This window comes from Castor canadensis, chromosome 5 (assembly GCF_047511655.1).
Source record: "Castor canadensis chromosome 5, mCasCan1.hap1v2, whole genome shotgun sequence".
NCBI classification, from domain to species: Eukaryota; Metazoa; Chordata; class Mammalia; order Rodentia; family Castoridae; genus Castor; species Castor canadensis.
The window spans coordinates 90,189,825-90,211,168 of NC_133390.1; the positions used below are offsets into that span (position 1 = coordinate 90,189,825).

The 21,344-nt window shown below is 38.0% G+C and overlaps 2 protein-coding genes across 2 annotated transcripts in view; one reads left to right on the forward strand and one right to left on the reverse strand.

Annotated features, from left to right (window-relative positions):
* Positions 1-286: 286 nt before the first annotated feature.
* Positions 287-16,472, forward strand: Kcnmb3 (potassium calcium-activated channel subfamily M regulatory beta subunit 3). The gene is given in 5 exon segments (XM_020168619.2): positions 287-587; positions 7,837-7,976; positions 7,979-8,027; positions 11,393-11,591; positions 12,324-16,472. Coding segments are annotated over 5 exon segments (831 nt in total). The 5' UTR covers positions 287-525; the 3' UTR covers positions 12,705-16,472.
* The window catches only part of Pik3ca (phosphatidylinositol-4,5-bisphosphate 3-kinase catalytic subunit alpha), a 75,900-nt gene continuing 69,576 nt past the window's right edge, over positions 15,021-21,344 (reverse strand). Inside the window, exon 21 of the mRNA XM_074073724.1 lies at positions 15,021-21,228. Within this exon, the coding sequence (XP_073929825.1) occupies positions 20,958-21,228 (271 nt within the window). The 3' untranslated portion in view covers positions 15,021-20,957. The remainder of the gene's footprint in view (positions 21,229-21,344) is intronic.

A 21,344-nucleotide genomic window follows, 5' to 3' on the forward strand; every position in this document is an offset into this window, starting at 1 on the left:
CTCTGCATTTGTACTCCTACAGACAATTTGTGAAAAAAGGAAACATGGTCAGGACAAAACATTCCTTCTTCTTATGAACTGTGCACTAAGTGTGTCCCTCTCCAATTAGCAGATGTCTCTTGGGCCTCAGACTTCCCCAAGCACTTAGGTCTCTATGACGATGCACCTGGCTGCTGGAGCGGAAACACAGGTGCTAAGGTGGTGGCTTGCATTGGGCAACAACAGGCAAGAAGCATGGCTGTAGAGAGCCCTGCAGGTTCTTCTTCAGTTCTAGGGCTCACGGCTGTACCTGCCAGCAATCTGCAGAGCCACCCAGCAGGCTTCCCTGAGTCCCCACCTCTCCAGGAAGGTTCTAGCAGGCTGGCAGCCCTGGAGGCACCAGTGCTTCTGATGGCTGTTGCTGCACTAGGGGCTGGGGACTCCCTCTGGGACTCCATTTCCGTTGATGCTTGAGCTTCACCTTCTCATGCCCTTAGAGGGCATGACTCAGTGAGAGGAGTCCATTTTGTCCAGTCTCCAGGTCTCATGCGGCCGTTCAGCATCCCCATTCAAATTACACTCCAGGGCAGCCGGAGGCACCAGGGGAGGTGAGTCGCCACCAGAATCTCACAGCCTATAAGGGGCATCTTGCTGAACAGAGGTTAGAAGAGGGGGCATAAGGAGCTTGGAGCTTGAGTTTGGTCTTTGAGCTTGGAGGATACTCATTTGCCTCCTTGGTACCCTGGAGGCTTCCCAGCAACAGTAATATCCTGGGGGCTGTATCCTTTCTTATTGAATTCCTCTTCTAGATTTCAAGTTCTTAGAGACCAGGTCCCTTTTAAAACTGTATCCCAGCACGGGAACATTGCTCAGCACATAGTTGGTGCTCAATAAATAGTTGAATGAAGGAATGAGGAAATGATACCAGCATTTGGTCCCATTGGTGAAGCCTTGATGTTACCGCCCTGGGTTGAAATGCCCACTCCGTCACTAAAGCAGCTATGTGACTCTGGGCAGGTCACTGTCTCTGCCTCACCTTCTTATCTGTGGAATGGAGATATGGGGAGTCCCTATATACTCTATATCAGTGACACACACGAACTCTAACTAGGTCAGTATATTTTGTGTGCATTTAGCTATTGTATTAAGCATCCAGCTCTACCCTTTAAGGGGGAAAGTGAGACAGATTATCTTCAGGACCCTTTCTTTTCAGGGGAGTGCAAAGCAGAGCCTTTAGTGAGGGGGAGCCCCTGCTGAGGACCCTAGGGTTAGGGCAACCAGGCAGTCAGAAGCAGGCACCCAAATGCAGAGAAGAGCAATGCCAGAGGGCATTTGAGAAATGATATTGTAAAAGTGTGCTAGCATATTCTTGGCAGGGGTATACTTCATGGCCAAGTTTGTGTGCTATTTGGAAACTTGGGTGATTTATTAGTGGCTTAACAAGTGGAGCTGAGAGCTGAGAAAAGAAACATTGACTACTATAGTGGTCATCGTGTTTACCCATGTACATTGCCCTTAATTATGCTTGTGGTATTTGGGAGTGAGAATGCAGGAGGAGTAGAGTCTTTCTCCTAGAAATGAACTAATGCTTTTGTGAGCAGACAATTAAAGCAAATCACTGAATGGGAAAAGATCAAATGACAAACATGCAAACAGGCAAGTTTTAATGCCCCAGTCGTAATGTAATTAACTAGATAGAAAGGTAGTTGTGTTGTCCTGAAAGCAGCATATCTCATGTTCATTTCTGAAATGCACAGATTGTCGCTCTTTCCTCTTGTGAACTTGATGAACCATGCTGCCCTACTCAACTTCATTTGCTATTGCAAAAGGAGTTGTTAAATAATTTTGTGATTAAAAATAGAAGGGTAAAAACAATTACCAAAGTCTTCATTGCAGATTATGGGGAAATATTAATTCAGTATGTTACATACATATGTGACATAAGTGTCAGATGAATTTTCTAGGGAACACTTCTTGCACAAGTTTAAGTGTTAGATGAGAGGCTGCTGATTTTCGCCAGGCCTCCCCCAATTTTGTAATCAGTTTGCCTAGGTCTGTGCCAGAAACTGCCTATAGCAAAGTGTTGTTCCCTGTCTGATGGGAAAGTCATCCTATGTGCAGGAAGACATCAAGGCAGAGTGAACACTGCCTTGACTATGAATAAAGATCTCAAGGTAAGTGCACAGGTTAGAAGTGAAGAGGTATTCCTGGCTGAAAGGAATAAAAATGCCTTTTACTCATCTTACTTACAGAGAGCAAATTTGATCATTCTTCAGTGCTTTGAGTCTTTGGATGAAAGGTCCTTGCCAATACCAAAGTGTTAATTGCAGGGTTGTTTATACCCTCAGAAAACCAGAGACAACCCAGTAAAAATCAAGTGTAAGGACATGGTTAAGGAAACTCTGGCATATCTCATTGATGGAACATTATGTAGCCAAGAAAAGGTTACAAACAATTGTTAATGACATAGGAAATTAAGTGATAAATACAAGACTAAAAACTAGTTGTGTGCAGTGGCTCGTCTTATAATCTTAGCTACTTGGGAGATGAACATTGTGAGGATTGTGTTTAGAGGCCAACCTAGGCAAAAATTTCTCAAGACCCCATCTCAACTAATGGCCGGGCTCTGTAGCATGTGCCCATCATGCAAGCTACATGAGGAAGCACAAACAGGAAGATTGTAGTCCAGGCTGGCCTGGGCATAGAAAACCCTATTTTAGTAATAGCTAAAGCAAAAAGGGCTGGTGCAGTGGCTCAAGTGGAAGAAAGCCTGCCTAGCAAGTGTGAGGCTCTGAGTTCAACCTCCCAATACTGCCAAAATAAACAAAAAAACCAAACTACATCTAGTGTGATTTAATTCATTTAAAATAGTATAGAAGTATAGAGAAAGACAAGAAGAACCCAGCAAATGAATGTAATGACCCATAAGTGGTAGAACTGTGGGTGACTTTGTTCTCTTCCTTGGACTTTTCTGTATTTTCTAAATCTTGTACGATGTGCATATAAAATGAATATTACATTCATGATCCTATTACATTTGTTGATGATTTTTTTATGACTAAGTTGTGGTCAGGACTCATAAATGTTCCATGAATGCTTTGTGTGTTTTGCAGAGGACATAGTCTATATTTATCATTTAGCTAAAACTTGTTAATTGTGTCCTCAAATCTGTTTCCTTACTGATTTGTCTGAATGAGCTATCAGTTACTGAGAGTATGTAAATATTTCTCATTATTTGACAGTTTTTCCTTATAGTTCTGTTGATGAGGTAAAGATATAGACAAATTAGAATTGTATCTTCCAGGTAGACTGAAGCTTCAATCAATGTTGCTATACTGTCTTTTACTTCTAATAACGTTATTATTATTTTTTTTTTTTGGTGGTGGAAATGGGGCTTGAACTCAGGGCCTTAGGCTTGCTAGGCACGCTGTCTACCATTTGAGCCACTCCCTCCCAGCCCTTTTTGGTTTAGTTCTTTTCTGAATAGAGTCTCAAGTTTATTCCAGGGCTGGCCTGTACCATGACCCTCCTATTTATGCCTCTGGAGTGGTTAGGATGACAGATACACCATATCACACCCAGTTTTTTTCAATTGGTTGAGATCAGGACATGAATGTTATGCCAGGACTGGCCTCAAACTGTGATCTTCTCGATCTCTGACTCCCCAGTAGCTAGAATTACAGGTGTGAGCCACTGCACTCAGGCTAATAAAGCTTTTAGAATCATGAGGTTCCTATCAGGTTGCTTTTTGTTGCACTTTGCCTGATTTTGTTTCTCTTTTAAGGGCTACTTCAGATATTTTAGCATGTAGACTTGAACTTATCACAATGAATTCAAATACCTTTATCCTCACCACCCCCCACCCAAATACCAGGCATTCAGAACACAGTAACACTGTTCCCCACTCTACATTATATGATCTTGTCATTTATCTTTTTTCTGCTTTGGTGGGACTGGGGTTTGAACTCAGGGCTTTGCATTTGCAAAGCAGGCGCTCTACCACTTGAGCCACACCTCCAGTCCATTTAGTTCTGGTTATTTTGGAGATGGGGGTCTCAGGAATTATTTGCTTGAGCTGGCCTCAAACCTTGATCCTCCTGATCTCAGCATCCCAAGTAGCTAGGATCACAGCTGTAATCCTAGCTGACGCCTGATTTATCTTTTATTTACTCCTATATTTCTTTTTAATTTCTGTTAAATCTCAGTTCAGCCACCTGGATTTCTTCTGCCTAAAGTAAATACTTGACCTTTTCCTTTAGAGTCTATTGAGGGCAAACTCAGTTTTATGTGTGCCTAAAGTGTCTTTATTTCATACTTAGGCTTGAGAGATTTTTGGTTAGGCATAGAATTTTGTATTTACTTTCTCTCAGTATACTGACGATGTTCCTGTCTTCTGGCTTCCATTCTTGCTAGAGAGGAAGAAGTAAGCTCTCAGCTCATCAGTCTTTTGAAGGTAATCTGTCTCTTTCTCTGGCTGATCCTATTTTTCTTTCTTATCTGTGTGGCTGTGTAATATATCTGTGAATGTGTCTAGGTGTGGATTTCTTTTTATTTTATGTCATAGGGCTTCTGGAGTCATCAGACTGGGCCCTTCATCAATTTTGAAATTTGATTTTTTCATTTAAAATATTGCTTCTGACTACTGTTTGAAATTTGGAATTCTGCCTACATATCATGTTAGACATTTTCAAAATATCTTTCATGTCTCTTCACATCTCTGACATTTTCTGTGGAAAGATCTGTCTGTATTATACTTTGGCTATTTTTCAGATGTATCCAATTGACTGTTAAATCTGTTCATTAAATTTTTTACTTTTAATTAATTTAATTTTCATTTCAAGAAATTCTATTTGGTTCTTTTTAATATTAGCTTGGTCATATTTTAGAGTGTCTAACTCTTGATAGTTTATAAACTTTATTTCTTTAAATATCATAAATACGTATTTTATATTCTTTCCAAAATCTGAATTTTTGGGGCTCTAATTCTGTTGTTTACCTTTTTGTATTCAGAGGCCCTTCATTCCTTGTGTGTCTTATGATTTTTGAATGTAGACACATACTTCTTGGAAATTTATGGTATTCTTTGAAGTCCTAAGTTCCTGGAAGGTTCCCACAGAGGAGGTATGGATATGTTTCTGCAAGGTGGTAAAGGGCACTACCTACTTGAGAAAACATTAAACTTACTTCTTAGCTTGAGGTTTTTGGAATACCCAGGTAGTATAAATTCAGACTGCAAACTTTGCCATGTGTGGTGGTGGGGGCCTGCACTAGGGACTACAGTGAGGCTGAGGCAGAAGGATTTCAAGTTGAGGCCAGCCTGGGCTACATAGTGAGATTTTGTCATAAACAAACAAACAAGCAAATCAAAACAATAACAGATTAAAAATTCTCCTGAGGATGTCCTTAGTTATAAAATTTCAGGGGCGATTACAATTTTCTTCCTCTACTGGGTGTCAAATTTTGAGAGGTATTCTCCTTGCATCTCCTATGGGGTGTCTCTGTGTGTTATTTCTACTTTAACACTGAGTCTTAGGTACCTTGGGGCTCCAACTCCAGCTGAATGGTATATTAAATTTTATAACTTGGTGAGGCCCTGGGCTTTGTTTCCTGTCTTTGTGAGCCCACAAACTGTGTGAGATTGAAGTTCAAATTTACCTAGTTCTCAAATGCCTTGAAGGTAAAACTTTACTTCCATCACTTTCCCCTTTTGGGTCTCTCCCAGGCTGTCCTCAAACTTGTGATCCTCCTGCCTTAGTTTCCTACATGCCAGGATTACAGGTGTGAACCACCCCGCCAGGCTTTGGGCTTCCATTTTATGTACTTTTTGTGTTTTGATTTTTTTTTCCAAATCTTTATTTTTAAGCTTTGTCCAGAATTCTTAGCTATTTGCAATTAGAGTGAATGTAGTCTGAAACAGAAGCCTATTACTTTTATAATTATGAAAATATGTCTATATGTTAACTTTTAATGATCATATTATTAAAAGAGCAAACACGAAATAAGCTTCTTTACAAAGGATTTGTGTGGTTGTCAATTTCTCATAAGGCCTTGGAACAAAGTGGAAATAGTATAGAAATGGGAAGTCTGGTCTATGATGTTTCTGGCTGTCTTACTTCTATATCAGACCAGACTCTGACAGGTTCTGCCAGTTTCATGTCACATACCATTGTATTTAGGTATGTTTAGTGAATGTATTAGAAATGACAAAGACCTCATCATGAGTGTCGTCACCCATGGATTCCAAGGCTACCTTACAATACACTTCAAGGAGACCTTATAATACAGAGCAACCACAGTGCTGTGTGAGAGCACAGAGGACGGTGAGGGGGCTGGGTGTTGAAAACTACAGAAAATATCCAAACCTCACGTTAGGGCCAAGACTCTGTCCTTGAACACTGGATCAGATTTGTTGATAGATTATAATTTTTTTTATGTTTCCATTGTCTGACGAGGGGATGATAGAGGAAGAGTAAAGTATGAAGGGAGATTAAAGCCACCCACACCAGGTCCTCAGATTTCGAGATGATATTAACCATGGAGTGCTGCTATTCTCCCAGGTCAGGATTTCTGGGTACAGGCTCCCAGGATGACCTTGATTCCCCAACATTCCCCAACTCTTCACTGTCTTCAGATGCTGTTGGAAAGAGTAAGGGAGAGGGATTAGGTGTGATATATGATTTTGGAAAGCAACAAGTAGCAATTTCTTTAAGAGGAGTTTTTTCTTTTTTGGCTTTGCTTCAAAATTTAGTAAGCTTTTTAGGCTTGATGGAGCCTGAGAATTAGAGCTGCATTTGTTTGGCTTATATTTCATAAAGTCTCTTAAAATGGAAATATCACTGGGACTCAAATGGCTGCTGCTTGAGCAAGGAACTGCCAAATCAGTGGCACTTAACTTAAGAAGTTTAGGACTGTGGCAAACCAGAGAACGCAGCCCTGTCCACAGGGGGAGCTGCTGCAAGGCTTGGCCAGCTGCTTAAATGCAGGAATGTGGAGCCTGTGATGTTTTCAAAGGCACAAATCAGCATTTATGAGTAATGTCATGGTTTTAAAGTGTTAGTAATTAATCCCACATTAAAAAAAAAAAAATCCCAAAACCAACCCCAGAGAGAAGGCCAAACAAAACACATGCATGGGCTAGGGTACAGTCCATGGGCCTCCAGTTTGTGACCTTTGCCTTGGACTTTACTGTTCACTAGACACACAACTGTGAGGGAATTTATCACAGCCTTTGCTACAGCAGGTTTTCAGGCAGAGCCAAGAGGAGAAAAGAAATGAGGGACACCCATGCAGAGCCTAGGCAGGGAGGAGAAGCAGGGGGAGGCAGAGGAGCTTTGTATCTGAGTAGACTGGGCTGTGAGAATGCCCAGGGGTGGACATGTGGCCTCTCCCCAGTGAACAGGAGTGAACAAGAGGAACCTACTGTTTTGGGAGCTGCTAACTCCACATGTGAGCCTTTCTAACCAGGCTTTCCGTGTGGAATTCAAGAGAGAAGGTAAAAAGTATTTTAGGAAAGGATATGCACTATCCCTGAAAGATAAATCAGTTGACAACACTCATTTACATAAAATAAATGAAAGCTACACGTAGGTGATTCTTTGGTAGTCATTGATTAAACAGATCTCCAAAGACTTCCACCAGACACAACAGTCCTTTGTCTTGTTAAAGATATCCAGTAACACATCATTTTAGCTTATTTCTATGGACTTTTTACCAAGCTCTGAACATGGGAGCTTATGTTGTACTGAACCTGTTCATGCTCCTCGGGTGGCTGCAAATGGGATTATTCCTCTGCTCCCATGTTTGTAAATGTAAATTCTTTATGAGCTTATCACAATATCTCCCCCCCACCCCCAAAAGGACAGCCCTTGCTACCTCAAGGAGGAGGAGATACAGAGATCACAGCCATAGAGACCCTCCAGATGTGCACAAGAAGCTGCCGTTCAGTGCTGGGGAGGACTGAGCCATGTTGCTGGGGTTTGCAATGATGGGCTTCTCAGTCCTATGTTCTTCTTGCTTGGAACAACCACTCTGAAGCCTTTCATGCTCAGGTAAGAAAGAGACACAAAGGCTATAGTTTCCAAGTCGATGAGGCCCAGGCAAAGGGGGAAGGCTGACCATGGTTTCTCCATTCTTGGACCTCCTGACAGTAGTCTAGGACAGGGAAGATGCAATCATCTGTGTCTCCATTCATGCAGGGAAGAAGCTCGGTGTAGAGAACAAGGTGGTAAGAAAGTGGAATATATTTCTTCACTCCCGCTTCCCAAATCTCATAATTCACATATACCTTTATCCATAATCTACAAATTGGATATTCATTCAGGTCACACATTCTCCCTTTAAAATGTTGATTTCCCAGGGAAATGCTGTACCTTCTGGGTGAACAGAATCAAAGTTTTTGAATTTGACAGTGTCTGCTTGGTACATAATAGTTGCTCAGTGAGTATTAGTTTCCACCTTATCAAGTACATGTAAAAGCGAGAGATGCTTTCACTTTGGACATCCAGAGAGCAGCAGAAGTCCTAGGGGAGAGGATTCCAGTGCGGGAAACGTGATAGAAAGATCATAGAAAATGGAGTGTCCTACTTTTGTTATTTTCATATTCAGCTCCTGCCATCCCTTGGTTACCAGTGTTAAGGGGAAAGGTAGAGGTCACCATCCACTATAGTACAGAGTGTCACTATTAAAAGGGGAATTTTCTCTCTGGTATAAATACCAGGATAAATTGTTCTGCTTTTTATCAATAAGCTTACATTTACTCAATAGATAAAGGAATCTTGCATCTAGTTGTATTTTCTTTATTGTTTTGGCTGCTAGGAAGCTCACAGCCAGATTTGTAGCTTGGTTCTCTTAACTATAAGGTCCAACAGCTGTTCAATTAGAGGTTTGTATTTTACTCCCGAGTTCATTCTAGCTTTTTCTCCTCCTTTTCCTATTATTCAATTTTCCTTGTCTATGTATTTTTATACATACAGCCATGTTACATTTATCCATATACATTGAATAAATGAGTGCTTGTGTGCGCATGTGGCTGGGTCAGATTTTTTTTAAAATATGTGGTATATTTGAGAGATGGTTTAAGGATGTCTGCTGTAGGTCAGCATCAAACTGTTGTTCAAATAAGTTTTACTTATCTAAGCATTTCTCAAAATTGTTTGGTTAAAGTAATTAAGTGAATGCGTAAGGGTGGCCAGCGTTCATGCCTCATCATCTTGAACCATCTTAGAGAGAAGGTTTTCCACAGAAGATAATCGTTAACAAGGCTTGGGTAAAGCCAGGCATCATGGCTCACACCTGGAATCCCAGCTGCACAGGAGGTAGGGGTAGGAGGATTGAAGTCTGAGGCTTGTCTGGGTAAAAGTATAAGACCTATCTGGAAAACAAACTAAAAGCTAAAGAACTGGGCTGTGACTTAGGTGGTAGGTGCTTAGCGAATGTGAGGCCCTGAGTTCAACAGCCCTCACCTTCCACTCAAACTGTGGATTTTATCACAGCAGTAGACAAATAGACACATGATGCTATTGGAGCAACATAGTCATTTTTCAACCCTAAATATATCCTTGGTTCCACCTGGAAGGCTCTGGCCTGGTCCTTGTACATAGAGCAGGATGTCATACTCTACATGGGGACTTTCTGAAATCCAAGAGAGATTCAAATCACAGTTAGTTTGTACTTGGTTTAGATTTAGAGAACTTAAGGTCTCTTAAGGCAATTCTAAAATAGTATTTCAAAATGCCTAGCTTAAATAGATAATTTAGTGATGAAAAGTAGGCCAGAGCTAAACCTATGAAAGAACTTTATTTTCCAGTTTTGTAATTTTCATTTGCCCAACAGTTTTCTTAGGCCTCCTCCAGGGACTGCTCTTTACTTTGTTTTGGAGAACTGCAGTAATTTTATTTTAACAGTATCCATATTGCTTTTCTATGCTGCTGTAACAAGTTACCATAAGCATGGGGACTTAACACAAGCTTATCACCTTGCATTTCTGTAGGTCCAAAGCCTGACACAAGTGTCACTAGGCTGACATCAAGGTGTCAGCTGGGCCACATTCTTCTCTGGAGGCTCCAGAGAATCTGTTTCCTCTTTCTTTCCAGCTTGTCCTGGCTGTCCCCACTCCTGGCTTGTGTGGTCCATCCTCTCCATCTTTGAAACCAGAAATAGCAGGTCAAGTCCCTCTTACACCTCATGCCACAGCACTCTAATATCACTTCCACCATCATATCTCTTGCTCTCCACCTCCAGTGATTTTTATGCCCCGGGCCTTGAGGTCAGGTTAAACCATATAGTATGCCTCAAGTTTATTAAATTAGTAAGAAAAATGTTTATAGTCAATGAATGATATTAATGAGAATGCACTATGACTGTAAAGATTGCTGATCCAACTTCTTGTTTAAGCAAAAAATAAAGGAAATAAACACAGAGGCCCACCTAGATGTGAGTGAAGGATACATGAGGAGCTGTTCTCAGCATTTCCTCACCCTCATTTACATCACCTCTGACTTATTCTCAAATTATTTCACATATGTAGGTCCTTTCTCAACACCACCACCAGTTCTTTATGGCAGGAGCTCTGTTCACCACTTCTGTAGCATCTAGGACATTCTGTGTGTGTGGTACCTATGCAAATCCTCAAGGATTGTTTTCTAAGTAAAATTTAATTGAGTGCAACACTTATGGTGCATCTAGCTTGTGAGAGGCAGTGTGCCTTATGGTTCAAGGGGCATAAAGACGAATAGGATATAGCTCCTGAGTTTAAGGAACTTACTGACTGCAAAAACAAGGTAAATATTCTAATAGAGAATCCCTACATGCTTGCATTTGACTCTTTGACTCTCTGAAGCACAGTGGGTATATGAAATTGTACCTTCTGCAGGCTGTGGTACTCCTTCCAAAGCCATGTTTTCATCAGGACAAGCCTGTGGGTATATCTCAAGATGATGAAATACGAGAGATAATTCCCAATGTAATTCTTGGTGGTACAGGAACATTACTCAGAGGTGGTCTCTCCAGATACTATTAAATACCATTAAATATACAAAATTCCCCAGCCTCAACTCAGACTTGAGCCAGAATCTCTAGGATGGAGGCCCTGGAATCTACATTTAACAGATGCATCATGTAACAAATGCCTTCAGGTGATTCTGAAGTCTGAAATCCACAGTCTAAGGGAGTCTCGGATTGGTACAATGAGAAATAAGCCAGTAGGATTGGGGCTGAGATTGAACTTGGCAATTTGCTGCTGTTGATCCCATTTCTACGTCTTCCATACTTCCTGATCATTATGGGACTTCTACATTAATAACAATCCTACATCATTTTGAAATGGACAAATGCCTGGGGCTGCCTCAATAGAAATGCAGAACTAAATTTTCTAGTAGGTGAAAAACATGTATATATATATATTTTTGCATTGAAGCATGCAGAGAGAAGAAGTGAATTGTACCACTATCCACACACATATCATGGAGGACTGGCTGAACTGTGCTTTCACCTGCGGTGTGGACTGCCATGTGCAGGGCAAGTACCCGTGTCTTCAGGTGTTTGTGAACCTCACTCATTCAGGTCAGAAGGCTCTCCTACATTATAATGAAGAGGCTGTCCAGATAAACTCCAAGGTAATGTAGAGTTCTTGCTACCACCATCCTTCCATGGTTGACTGTCCTGGATAGGGCGCAGCATTTAGACTACAGGGATAAATGTTTCCTTCTAGTGAACATTTTTGTAGTGGTCCAAGCAGGATAAATGAACATAAAAGCATTGTTGGAAGAGAAATGGGATATATCAAAGGAAATGCTTTATTCCAGCTTCCTAATGTGGTGTCTGAGATCTGCAGCCAGGCAATGGGCAGTCTCCCTTTAGAAACTCCTCCTCCCTATAGTAGCAACATTAGAATGCACTCACAGCCTACCTTTAGTCAAGCAGGCAGTTTTTCTTGAGGAAATTTAAAGAATTAAGTTACACAACTTAATTTTTAATATGGTTTAGAGCTTATATTTACACTTAATTATAAAATTTGTATCATGTCATGCTACACTTTGGTGTCTTTAATTATGCACTCATTTTAATATCATGTGTCCTGTTTTTGATTTTGGATGCAACAATTTCTAAGGTCTCAAACATTTTTATAGTCCATTAGCACAGTGCTCCCAGCGCGTAATGGATATGGTAACAAACCAAGTTTTTGGCCTAGTACCTGGAAATGGCCATTAGCTCTGTAATATTTGACTACCTTCCAACATTGAAAGGTCCCACTCATAGCATTAGCCTAAGGTTTTCTCAATTAAAACTGTTAAGTACTCAATATTGGTGACAGCACCCTTATGTTTTTTCCTCCTCCACACTCCTAGTGCTTTTATACACCCAAGTGCCACCAAGATAGGAATGATTTGCTCAACAGTGCTCTGGACGTAAAGGAATTCTTCGATCACAAAAATGGAACTCCTTTTGTGTGTTTCTACAATCCAGACAGCCGGTCTGAAGATGTCATTCTCATAAGAAAGCCTGACCAAATGGTTGTCTTCCACTGTTTATTTTGGCCTTCACTGACTCTGCTTGGTGGTGCCCTGATTGTTGGGATGGTGAGATTAACACAGCACCTGTCCCGACTGTGTGAAAAATACAGCACTGCAGAGAGGAGGGAGGTGGTAGAGCCCCCGTTTGCAAGACACCACCAATTCAGACTGTATGGGATATGGGGAAGAGCAAAGGAAGGAGCACAGAGAGCTTAAAATGGTGACCAAACTAAAGCACTGGCCTTCAGACACTGCAGTTTAAGACTTAGTTATGCCTGTTTGCAAGCTAACCATGTAAAGGGTTAAGTATCATTTTCATGTGGAGAAACACTTTTAAAAAGCTGCATTATGTATTCTATAAATATGGATAAATTCACCATTATTTTTTCTACTCCAGCTTTCCTTCCACATGGACCAAGGAAGCACAGAGCAAAATGTGTTCGAAGTCATTATTCTTTATCTAGCATCAGCTTTATCCAGAACATGTTAGTATGAAAACAATGAGGAAGGCGTCTAGTCTATTGAGCATGCAAATTATCAGCCTAACTCTGCAGTACAGTTCACGTGAAAACAGTCCTCATAAAAAAGTTCTTAGTGAAGAGCAGTTCACTACAAACACTGTAGAAAATTTAAGAAAACTTAGGCCTGCCATAGTTTTTAAATTTTTCTTTACCATTCTTAACACAAGGAACATTCAGTAAGCTCATAGTTATTTGTACTTAACCTTGTCATGTGCCATGTAATTTTTCTTACAGTAACATTTTTCTAGTCAATTATGCTTTCGTTAAGCCCGTTTTACTCTTTGTGCACTTCTGGTGGGAAGAGAAGAAATGACTAGAAATGTGTCTCAAAGGAGAAGCTTACTTGATTTCAACTTTCACCTCAGATAATACACATTGTAGAAAAGTTCCACATTGATAGTCAAGTTGTCTACACTTTAATGAATTAACCATGATTATTAAATAATGGTGTAGTAAGACTTCCAGCAAGTGCTTTCCAGATTCAGTTGAGTACAACTTGAAAACAGACTGCTCCGGTTTTCCAATGTGCCTCAAACTATCTTTAAATTTTTTTAAAAAGGGGCTAGTGGAGTGGCTCAAGTGGTGGAATGCCTACCTAGCAAGCATGAATTCAAACCCCAGTGTCAACAAAAAACTTTTGTTTTACTAAAAATTCTTAAGTCATGGACAATAGAAGGAATGAGACTTTTGAAACAACTTTTATAGGTAAGTGTAACCAAACCATGCTTTGATCCTATGTCAGTTTAATGTCTTTTAGAAATTAATTTCAAGAAACAAATAAACTGAGTAACTAAGTAGAGCAATACTGACCAGTAAATAACAATCTTGGTGTCTCACCCTCTCTTTTGTGTGGAATAGTGGCGAGAACATATGTCTAAAAGTAGGATTCATTTCAGTTTGCAGGCCATAGTTACAACTTTTTAAATCTTTAACCTCCTTATTTAATTTTAAGACATAATCAAGGTAGGGCATGTGAAATACCTAGCTTAGTTCCTGATGTCTAGTAGAGGTGTTCAAAATGTTAGTAGTTAAGAAGACCTTGTGCTGCATTGTGCAGTGGGTACAAGGTAGGGTGAAGAGAGGAGGTTCTCAGCCCTGCCCCCATTCTCTTGGCTAATATACATCCGAAGGCACAGAACTTGCTATTTAAAGTTCTGGGAAATTATTTTGTAAACCAAAGACTTCCCTGTAATAAAATATATGCATGCATCCACATTTTAAATCATTCTGAAAATGGAAATTCTGTAGGTTTCTTAAATTAAGGACACAGCTCTATTCCATTTCTTAGTAAATTTGACTACCACCTTAACAATATGCAATGCTTGTGATTTTTCTCCTCTAACAAACTCAGAACTGTTAATTTGAAGCCTAAAGTGGGCATTTCAATTACTGCAGTTTTCCATTTGGGTAGTGGCTACTTGAATCATCCCAGAAACAGAGACATTATAGTTGGGGAACAGTCAATTTAAAGTTCAAGCCATTTGGCAAATGAATAAAATTTAAGCAATGATATGTTTAATTGTTTAAAAGTATTTAATATTCAATCCCCATGTGCATTCCTGGTCAAAGAAAGGCTCAGCCTTACCTCTTGCAATGTTTAGTGATAAACCAGCTTGTTTCCAGCCTAACTTCACTTTTAGATACTGGTATTTAGCAGACTTGTGGAAAAAAAAAAAGTGCATTTGCCCATAACTAGGCATACATACATTCATACCCATATGTATATACATATTTCTGCTTAAAATACAAGTATGTAATTCTTTATGCTTTAAAGAAGTTAACATACATTTCTTTAATATTACTTTACCAGAGCAGAAAAATGGGCTTTTACAGCATAATAGTTTAAGGTTTTCAATCAAGTATTTGTAGTCATTTTTGAAAATAACTCAAATTTAGTTTGATTTTGATTATTAGCAACACTGATTTGCTCTGCAAAAGAAACGGCAAAGTAGAATTATCATAGCTTTTTGTTTACATAATACACTAAGGATCGTTTGGACACAAGTCAAAGTTATTTTCTTCTTCTTTTTTTAATAAACAGCATGATGTTACAGACTGCAAAGTTAAAAGCAGACATTGACAGTTTCTGAGAAGCACAAACAGTAAGTGCAGTCACAGGCCAAACTTCTTGCTAAGAATAGCAAGACTGGGAAGAGGTCTTAAATTTAGTGATACTGTATTATTCTATATTCTCAATATAATAACACATGCATCTTGCTGTGTCAAATACTTTTTTGGGCCATTGTTAAAAGAACATTAGAAACATTTTTTTCTATCTAGCGCATTATACCACAGGACTTCAATTCATTGAATGAACAAAATATAAAGAAACAGACTTGCTACAATTAATGGGGCTAAGAAGGGTGGCTTAAGTTCCTTGCTGAAGTCTCCGAAGTGAAGTTGAAGCTTCAGGCATTTTGATGTGTCAGTAGTGCTTCTTTTGGTGGTGCTATATTCCCCAAGATATCAAAGTGTTGTGTTCCAAAAGGACACATTCTTTTAGATTTTACTTAATTAAATCAAGTTCAAAGACTTAAATTACATAGAATTCATTAATTGTATTTAAAACTTGGGTTCTCGGGGATGGGTGTGGTGGTGTATCCCTGTAATCCTAGCACTTGGGAGGTGGAGGCAGGAGGCCAGCTTGGGCTGCATGGCTAGATGCTATTTAAAAAAAATCAAAACAAAAAACTCCAACAAAACAAAACAGAACAGAATTTGGGTTCCCTAACAAAAAATATTTCTATAAATCAGATAAATGTGAGTTTTCCAACAGTTCTTAGGAACATAAATAAAATCTGCTAAGGGACTTTTCCTTAGGAAATCAATAATGACCATTTTTAGAAACTCACTAGAATTAAGGAGTTTAGTAAAAGATATTTTAAACATGAAACACCGAAGCTTGCTAACCTAGAGGGCTCAACAAAAATAAGAATACTTAAAAATATACACGGTCCTCTCACAAAATTATTGTAGCGACAGGTTGAATGAGGTTGCAGTCATAGACCACTTGGCTTACAAAATGTACTTAAAACCTTTTTCTATACTTACCAACATGAAGAATGGAGTCTACTGTTGGTAGTGAAAGTCAGTTATACCTAACTAATTATAGACACAATGGGCTAAACTTGGCCCTCCCCCCCACACTTAAAATCCTTAAATATTTGTGTAAAAACTAAGTCAGAAAATATTCTTATGGCTTACATCTGCCACTTTCTGCTAACTAGAATGATTGAAATATTAATATATTTAAAACCAAGCAAAAGGAATGGTGCTGCACTGATAAAAAAGAAGGGCAAAACCTTAATTGAGTGGAACACTTGAGAGAAATAAATAAGTTTAAAGACTAGCTTCCTAACTTGGGAGACTCCTAACAATTTCTAAACTCTTCTGAATTTTAGAAAGTTGATAGATGTTTACACCTTTTATAAAAGATCCCTCTTGACTAGGGTTAGCAATGTGTGCATGCGTGCAAAAATATACACAACAAATGCACAAATAATGAAGAAAAGACAACAGAATGAATTTTAAATGGCAATTCGAAGAACCTAGTACCACGAACCTCTCTGCACTATAGCCTTTTCCAAATGGCTGGAGAAAAGATTAAATTCTAGCCCCAGTTTTTTCTTAATGTCTTCTGTCCCATAAAAAAAAAGCATGTAAATTCTGACTATAAACCTAAAATATAGTGCTCTGCAAAATTTTTGTAACATGAGAGGCTGAAGTATTGAATTGTAACTCATCTATTTTTTTCCCTATAAGCCTTCTGAGGTAGAGCTGACCAATCCAATCTTATCAGGACCATAGTTATTTTAAGCTAAATCCCATTATCTTTTCAGAGAATGAAAATAATTTTTTATAAGGAAAGAAAACAGGCTTCCCAGGCCTTGGCACATAAGATCCATTTATAATTTTGATATAACAATTAAAATGGTTTTGTGTTGTACTTTTAAAAGCAGCCCGGCTGTGTTATTGTATCACCAAGAGTTCCTATCTGAGGATGCTGTCAGGGTGCATGCTATAGCTCAGCCTTCACAATCTCATCCTTGGTAAGACAGTTAATTCCTTCATGTATGCACAATGCATTCTCACAACTATTCAGTTTCCTTTAGACTTCTCCTCCAAGCAGGACAGATATAAAGAATACAATTCACTTAAACTACTCCTTTGTTCTGCCCCCTCCCTTCACATTCCATCTCAAAACATGACAACATGAGAGTTGTCTTTAAATGGTAGAAGCACCACAATTTATGATACCACATATTATCTTTGAGTATTTTAGTGAGGTCTTGGACATCAAAATAATTGTTAAAGGTGGTTTCTGAGTATGTGGGTCCAGCCCAGGTCTGCAGGTTGTACAGACGTAGAGAACAGAGGAACTTGTAATATTCAGAAAAGATAACAGATTAGCTTTAACATACTGCTGGAAATTAAATTTCTCCAAAAAGCTGACAAACACGGGCTATGGACCACAACATGAATTAAACAGATTTGCAAAATCATTATCTAAAGAAACAGATCCAAGTTTATGTGCTGTGAGATTTCCATGGTACCTTTAAAATAGGCTTACAATTTTTTGCTTAAATAATGCCAAATCACTCAGTTTTTGATGGAAGAAGAACACAGATGGACTATGCTTTACCTGTGTGAAAATCACCAATCCATTTAAAATAAAATCCAAGAGGCTATACACAGTCTAATCAAGTTATCATTTTCCTGATTAATAAGAACTACACTTTACACAAAATACTTTATCAGCAGCTGTTTTCATCAAAAAACCAATAGTCATAGTTTCACAGTTGAAAAAGTTACACATTAAAATATTTTACAATTCATTATATATTCACCAGGTTCCCATTTCCTAATGGGCTTGTAATATAAAGCAGAATAGAAGGGAAAACCTCAAAGTTGATTACTCTGACACTAAGTTTTACAGAGAACACTAAGAACCACAAAAAGCTTAGGTTGTATCATAAAACAGCAACCAAATTCCATTCTTTTTAAAAAAATCCAATTAGAAACATCTTTTTTTAAAAAAACAAATTCCACAATAATATTAACAGATTTCAAATTAACAGCAGTCTAAAAATCTTCAAAATAAATGTTTTTGTATAGCTGAGAATATGGTAAAAAGTTAAAGCATGATGTTCAAACAGTTGAATATTTGCTACAATGTATTTGAAGTTACTTTTTTAGATTTGCTTTTTTCCCCCTCCAAACTAATTACTGAAGGAATATTTTTCAAATGAAACTGTGTAACTAAAAGTCAGTTACATCATGTTCAATGACAAGGAGGTCAGCTATGGAAACTGACCAGTCCCTTGGTACTGATCTTTGATATTCAAGTACCTGGAAGCAGCTGTATTATTGCTCACTTGAAACAGATCCTAAATTACCCCATGTAGTTTGCAATTCACTTTTTGGTCTTTGCCTTCCTGAACACTACCTGTCATTTCTTTCTTAAGTTTAATCTGTATTCTTTACAAAATTTGTCTATGCTTCTCCAAACAGAATTGGGTTGTAATTAATTCTTGAAAATAAATATAAATGATGAAATAAGCTATGTGGCTTGTATGTTTTAATGGTGGAGGGGTCCTGGGAGTATGTGGGGAGGGGTGGTTGTGGGGGAGCTATCTAAACTATTGTGGAAAAATGCAAAAAAAAAAACAGTATAAATTTTGTGCAAGGAGGCTCAAGGCTTTTTTTTTTTGGGCACTTAGGTAAAACACAGTCCTCTGTTAATTCTTCATTTTACACCATCAAAGTTTTGTACCATTTCACTGAATTTTCCTATAATCAATCCCTGATATACAAAAGACTGGGATGTTAGTATGTGTCAACTGCAAATATCTAAATAACACAAAATGTTAATTGTGAAGCTTAAGTAAGTTATGAAATCTTCTATAGTTGCAAAAGGATATATCTGGTTTTCTGCTTAAAACAGTTTAAACTCTGTGTAACTATTCCAAGACAGTTTACAGAAATAAGTTCACTTAAATTTCAAATTTATTTTTCTTCTTGGCAATACTATTTACATGCTTTAGTGAAGTACCTAAATCTTCAGTAATTATGCCCTTTAAGGGTTCTAAAGTAGCCAGATATTAAGAGTATTTGTATTAGAGTCCCTTGTTCACTACTCAAGACTTCTACTATTGGTATCTGATTTTGTAGATGAATACTTTAAAAGTGATGCTGTTTTACTAGAGTATATAATGTGCACTCTTTACAAAATTGTTCTCCAATAATATATGCCTAATCTAGAAAACTGTCAGTAAATTATTGCACTTTTCTTTTTTTTTGGTGTGGCACCTGGACATTTGCTAAAGCTATTTCCTAGGACATTAATCATTCATTTCAAATACTGAGTAAAATATCAGTTCTACAGTGATGACTAGCATTAGCTTCTACATCTGGGGTGAGCATTTTTCAAAATGTTTAAGAATGTGTCCTGTGCTGAATGAAGATGGAATTAAGACTTGACCACTTGAAAATGGAAAATGATCTTAACATGTTTAATGTCCTACTTTTTATTATCAAGATATGGATAAATAGATTAAAAGGGTAAAAAAGTTATGGTTTCTATTCTCCCATACTATAAAGTACTATTTATGAGCATAATACCTCAGCAGAAGGGTTGAAGCAATCAGGATGATAGTCTAAATTGTGTTAATTTTGGTAACTAATTTCATATGATTGTGCCATTCTCAACTGTAAAGAGATGGAAGATGAGGGACTCATGTGAAAACAGAAAGGAATAAAAGGAAAAGAGGATGAAGACCATTCTGCTTTCCTCAAGTAGTTATATACTGGTTACTGATTTAAATGGGATAGTGCCTGAGCCTCATCTATAGACCAGGAGAAAAGCTAACCATGCTGCTACCAACAATAAAAAATTTGGGGTGCAAAACAATGCATGACTATGGGACAGATTATGTAAATAAAGAATATATATTAATGATAGTTTCTATAATATAAATAGCCTTTAATAAAAAAAATAATCTTTTTAATAACATTAATACTCATTTCTATTTTCTGGAAAACATGCATGAAAAAATGTATTCAGTTCAATTGCAAAAGGAGAAGAAAAATCAACTTAAGGTGAATACTGTACAATTCTGGAACAAGAACTACTCCTGCTCATACTTTTCTATGATGATTATTTTACTTTGTGGGGGCCCAGAATTTCCCTAGGAAATAAGAGTTAGATCCTTGTAAATACTGTCCAGAAGAAAACAAACAAACAAAACAACAAAAAACTCTGCCTTCTAACAGGTCTCATTTGTGACTGCTTCTAAAACTGTGCAGATAAGACCCCAGATCATCAAAAGGTTTGATTTATTAAAAAGAAAATGTCTCTAGTGAAACCTCAAGAGTCCCTTCCACCCCAACCATTTTTCTTCATTAAACAAGGAGTTAAAAAAAAACCAAACCCACTTCAAATTGTAAATTTGAACAGCAATGGGAAAATAAGAAACTTTCATTTTTTTCATTGTAATTTAACATAAACCTCTGTTTACTTAGACCTAAATGTAATAATGGTCTTTTTGTTGCATCCATATTTTAAAACATAAAACATATGCAAGACAAATAGAACATCATTCTTTTCCTTCTCCATCATTTGTATATTTTGGGAATTTTTGTTTTGTTTTGTTTTTTAAAAAAAGATACAAACAATCTTCAAAGTTTACCTTTTTTGGACTTAAGGCATAACATGAAATTGCGCATTATTCTAAAGCTTAATTTTGAAATGAACTAGTTTAGTGCTATCAAACCCTGTTTGTGTTTACATTATTTAAATTATATAGTATTTTATTTCTGTTCTTGCTGTAAATTCTAATGCTGTTCATGGATTGTGCAATTCCTATGCAATCAGTCTTTGCCTGCTGACAGTTATTAACAGTGCAGTGTAGAATCCAGACATTGGGTTTTCAGTTCCTCAGTTACCATTTCAGTTCAATGCATGCTGCTTAATTGTGTGGAAGATCCAATCCATTTTTGTTGTCCAGCCACCATGATGTGCATCATTCATTTGTTTCATAAAATATTCCAAAGCCTCTTGTTCAGTTTTATCTAAGGCTAGCGTCTTTCGAATATATGCAATATCATCAAAAGACTGTAGTTCTGGCATTCCAGAGCCAAGCATCATGGAGAAAAGATTTATGAAGAGATTGGCATGTTGCCGAATAGCTAGATAAGCCTTGTAACACATTTCCTGAAACCTGTAAGTGGTGAGAACATTTTGGTCAGTATGGAGCAAATGTCACAATATTTGAGAGGCTTACTCAGACAAAGATATAAAAAAATTGTACTCCTTCCCCTATTCCCCTTGCCAGTA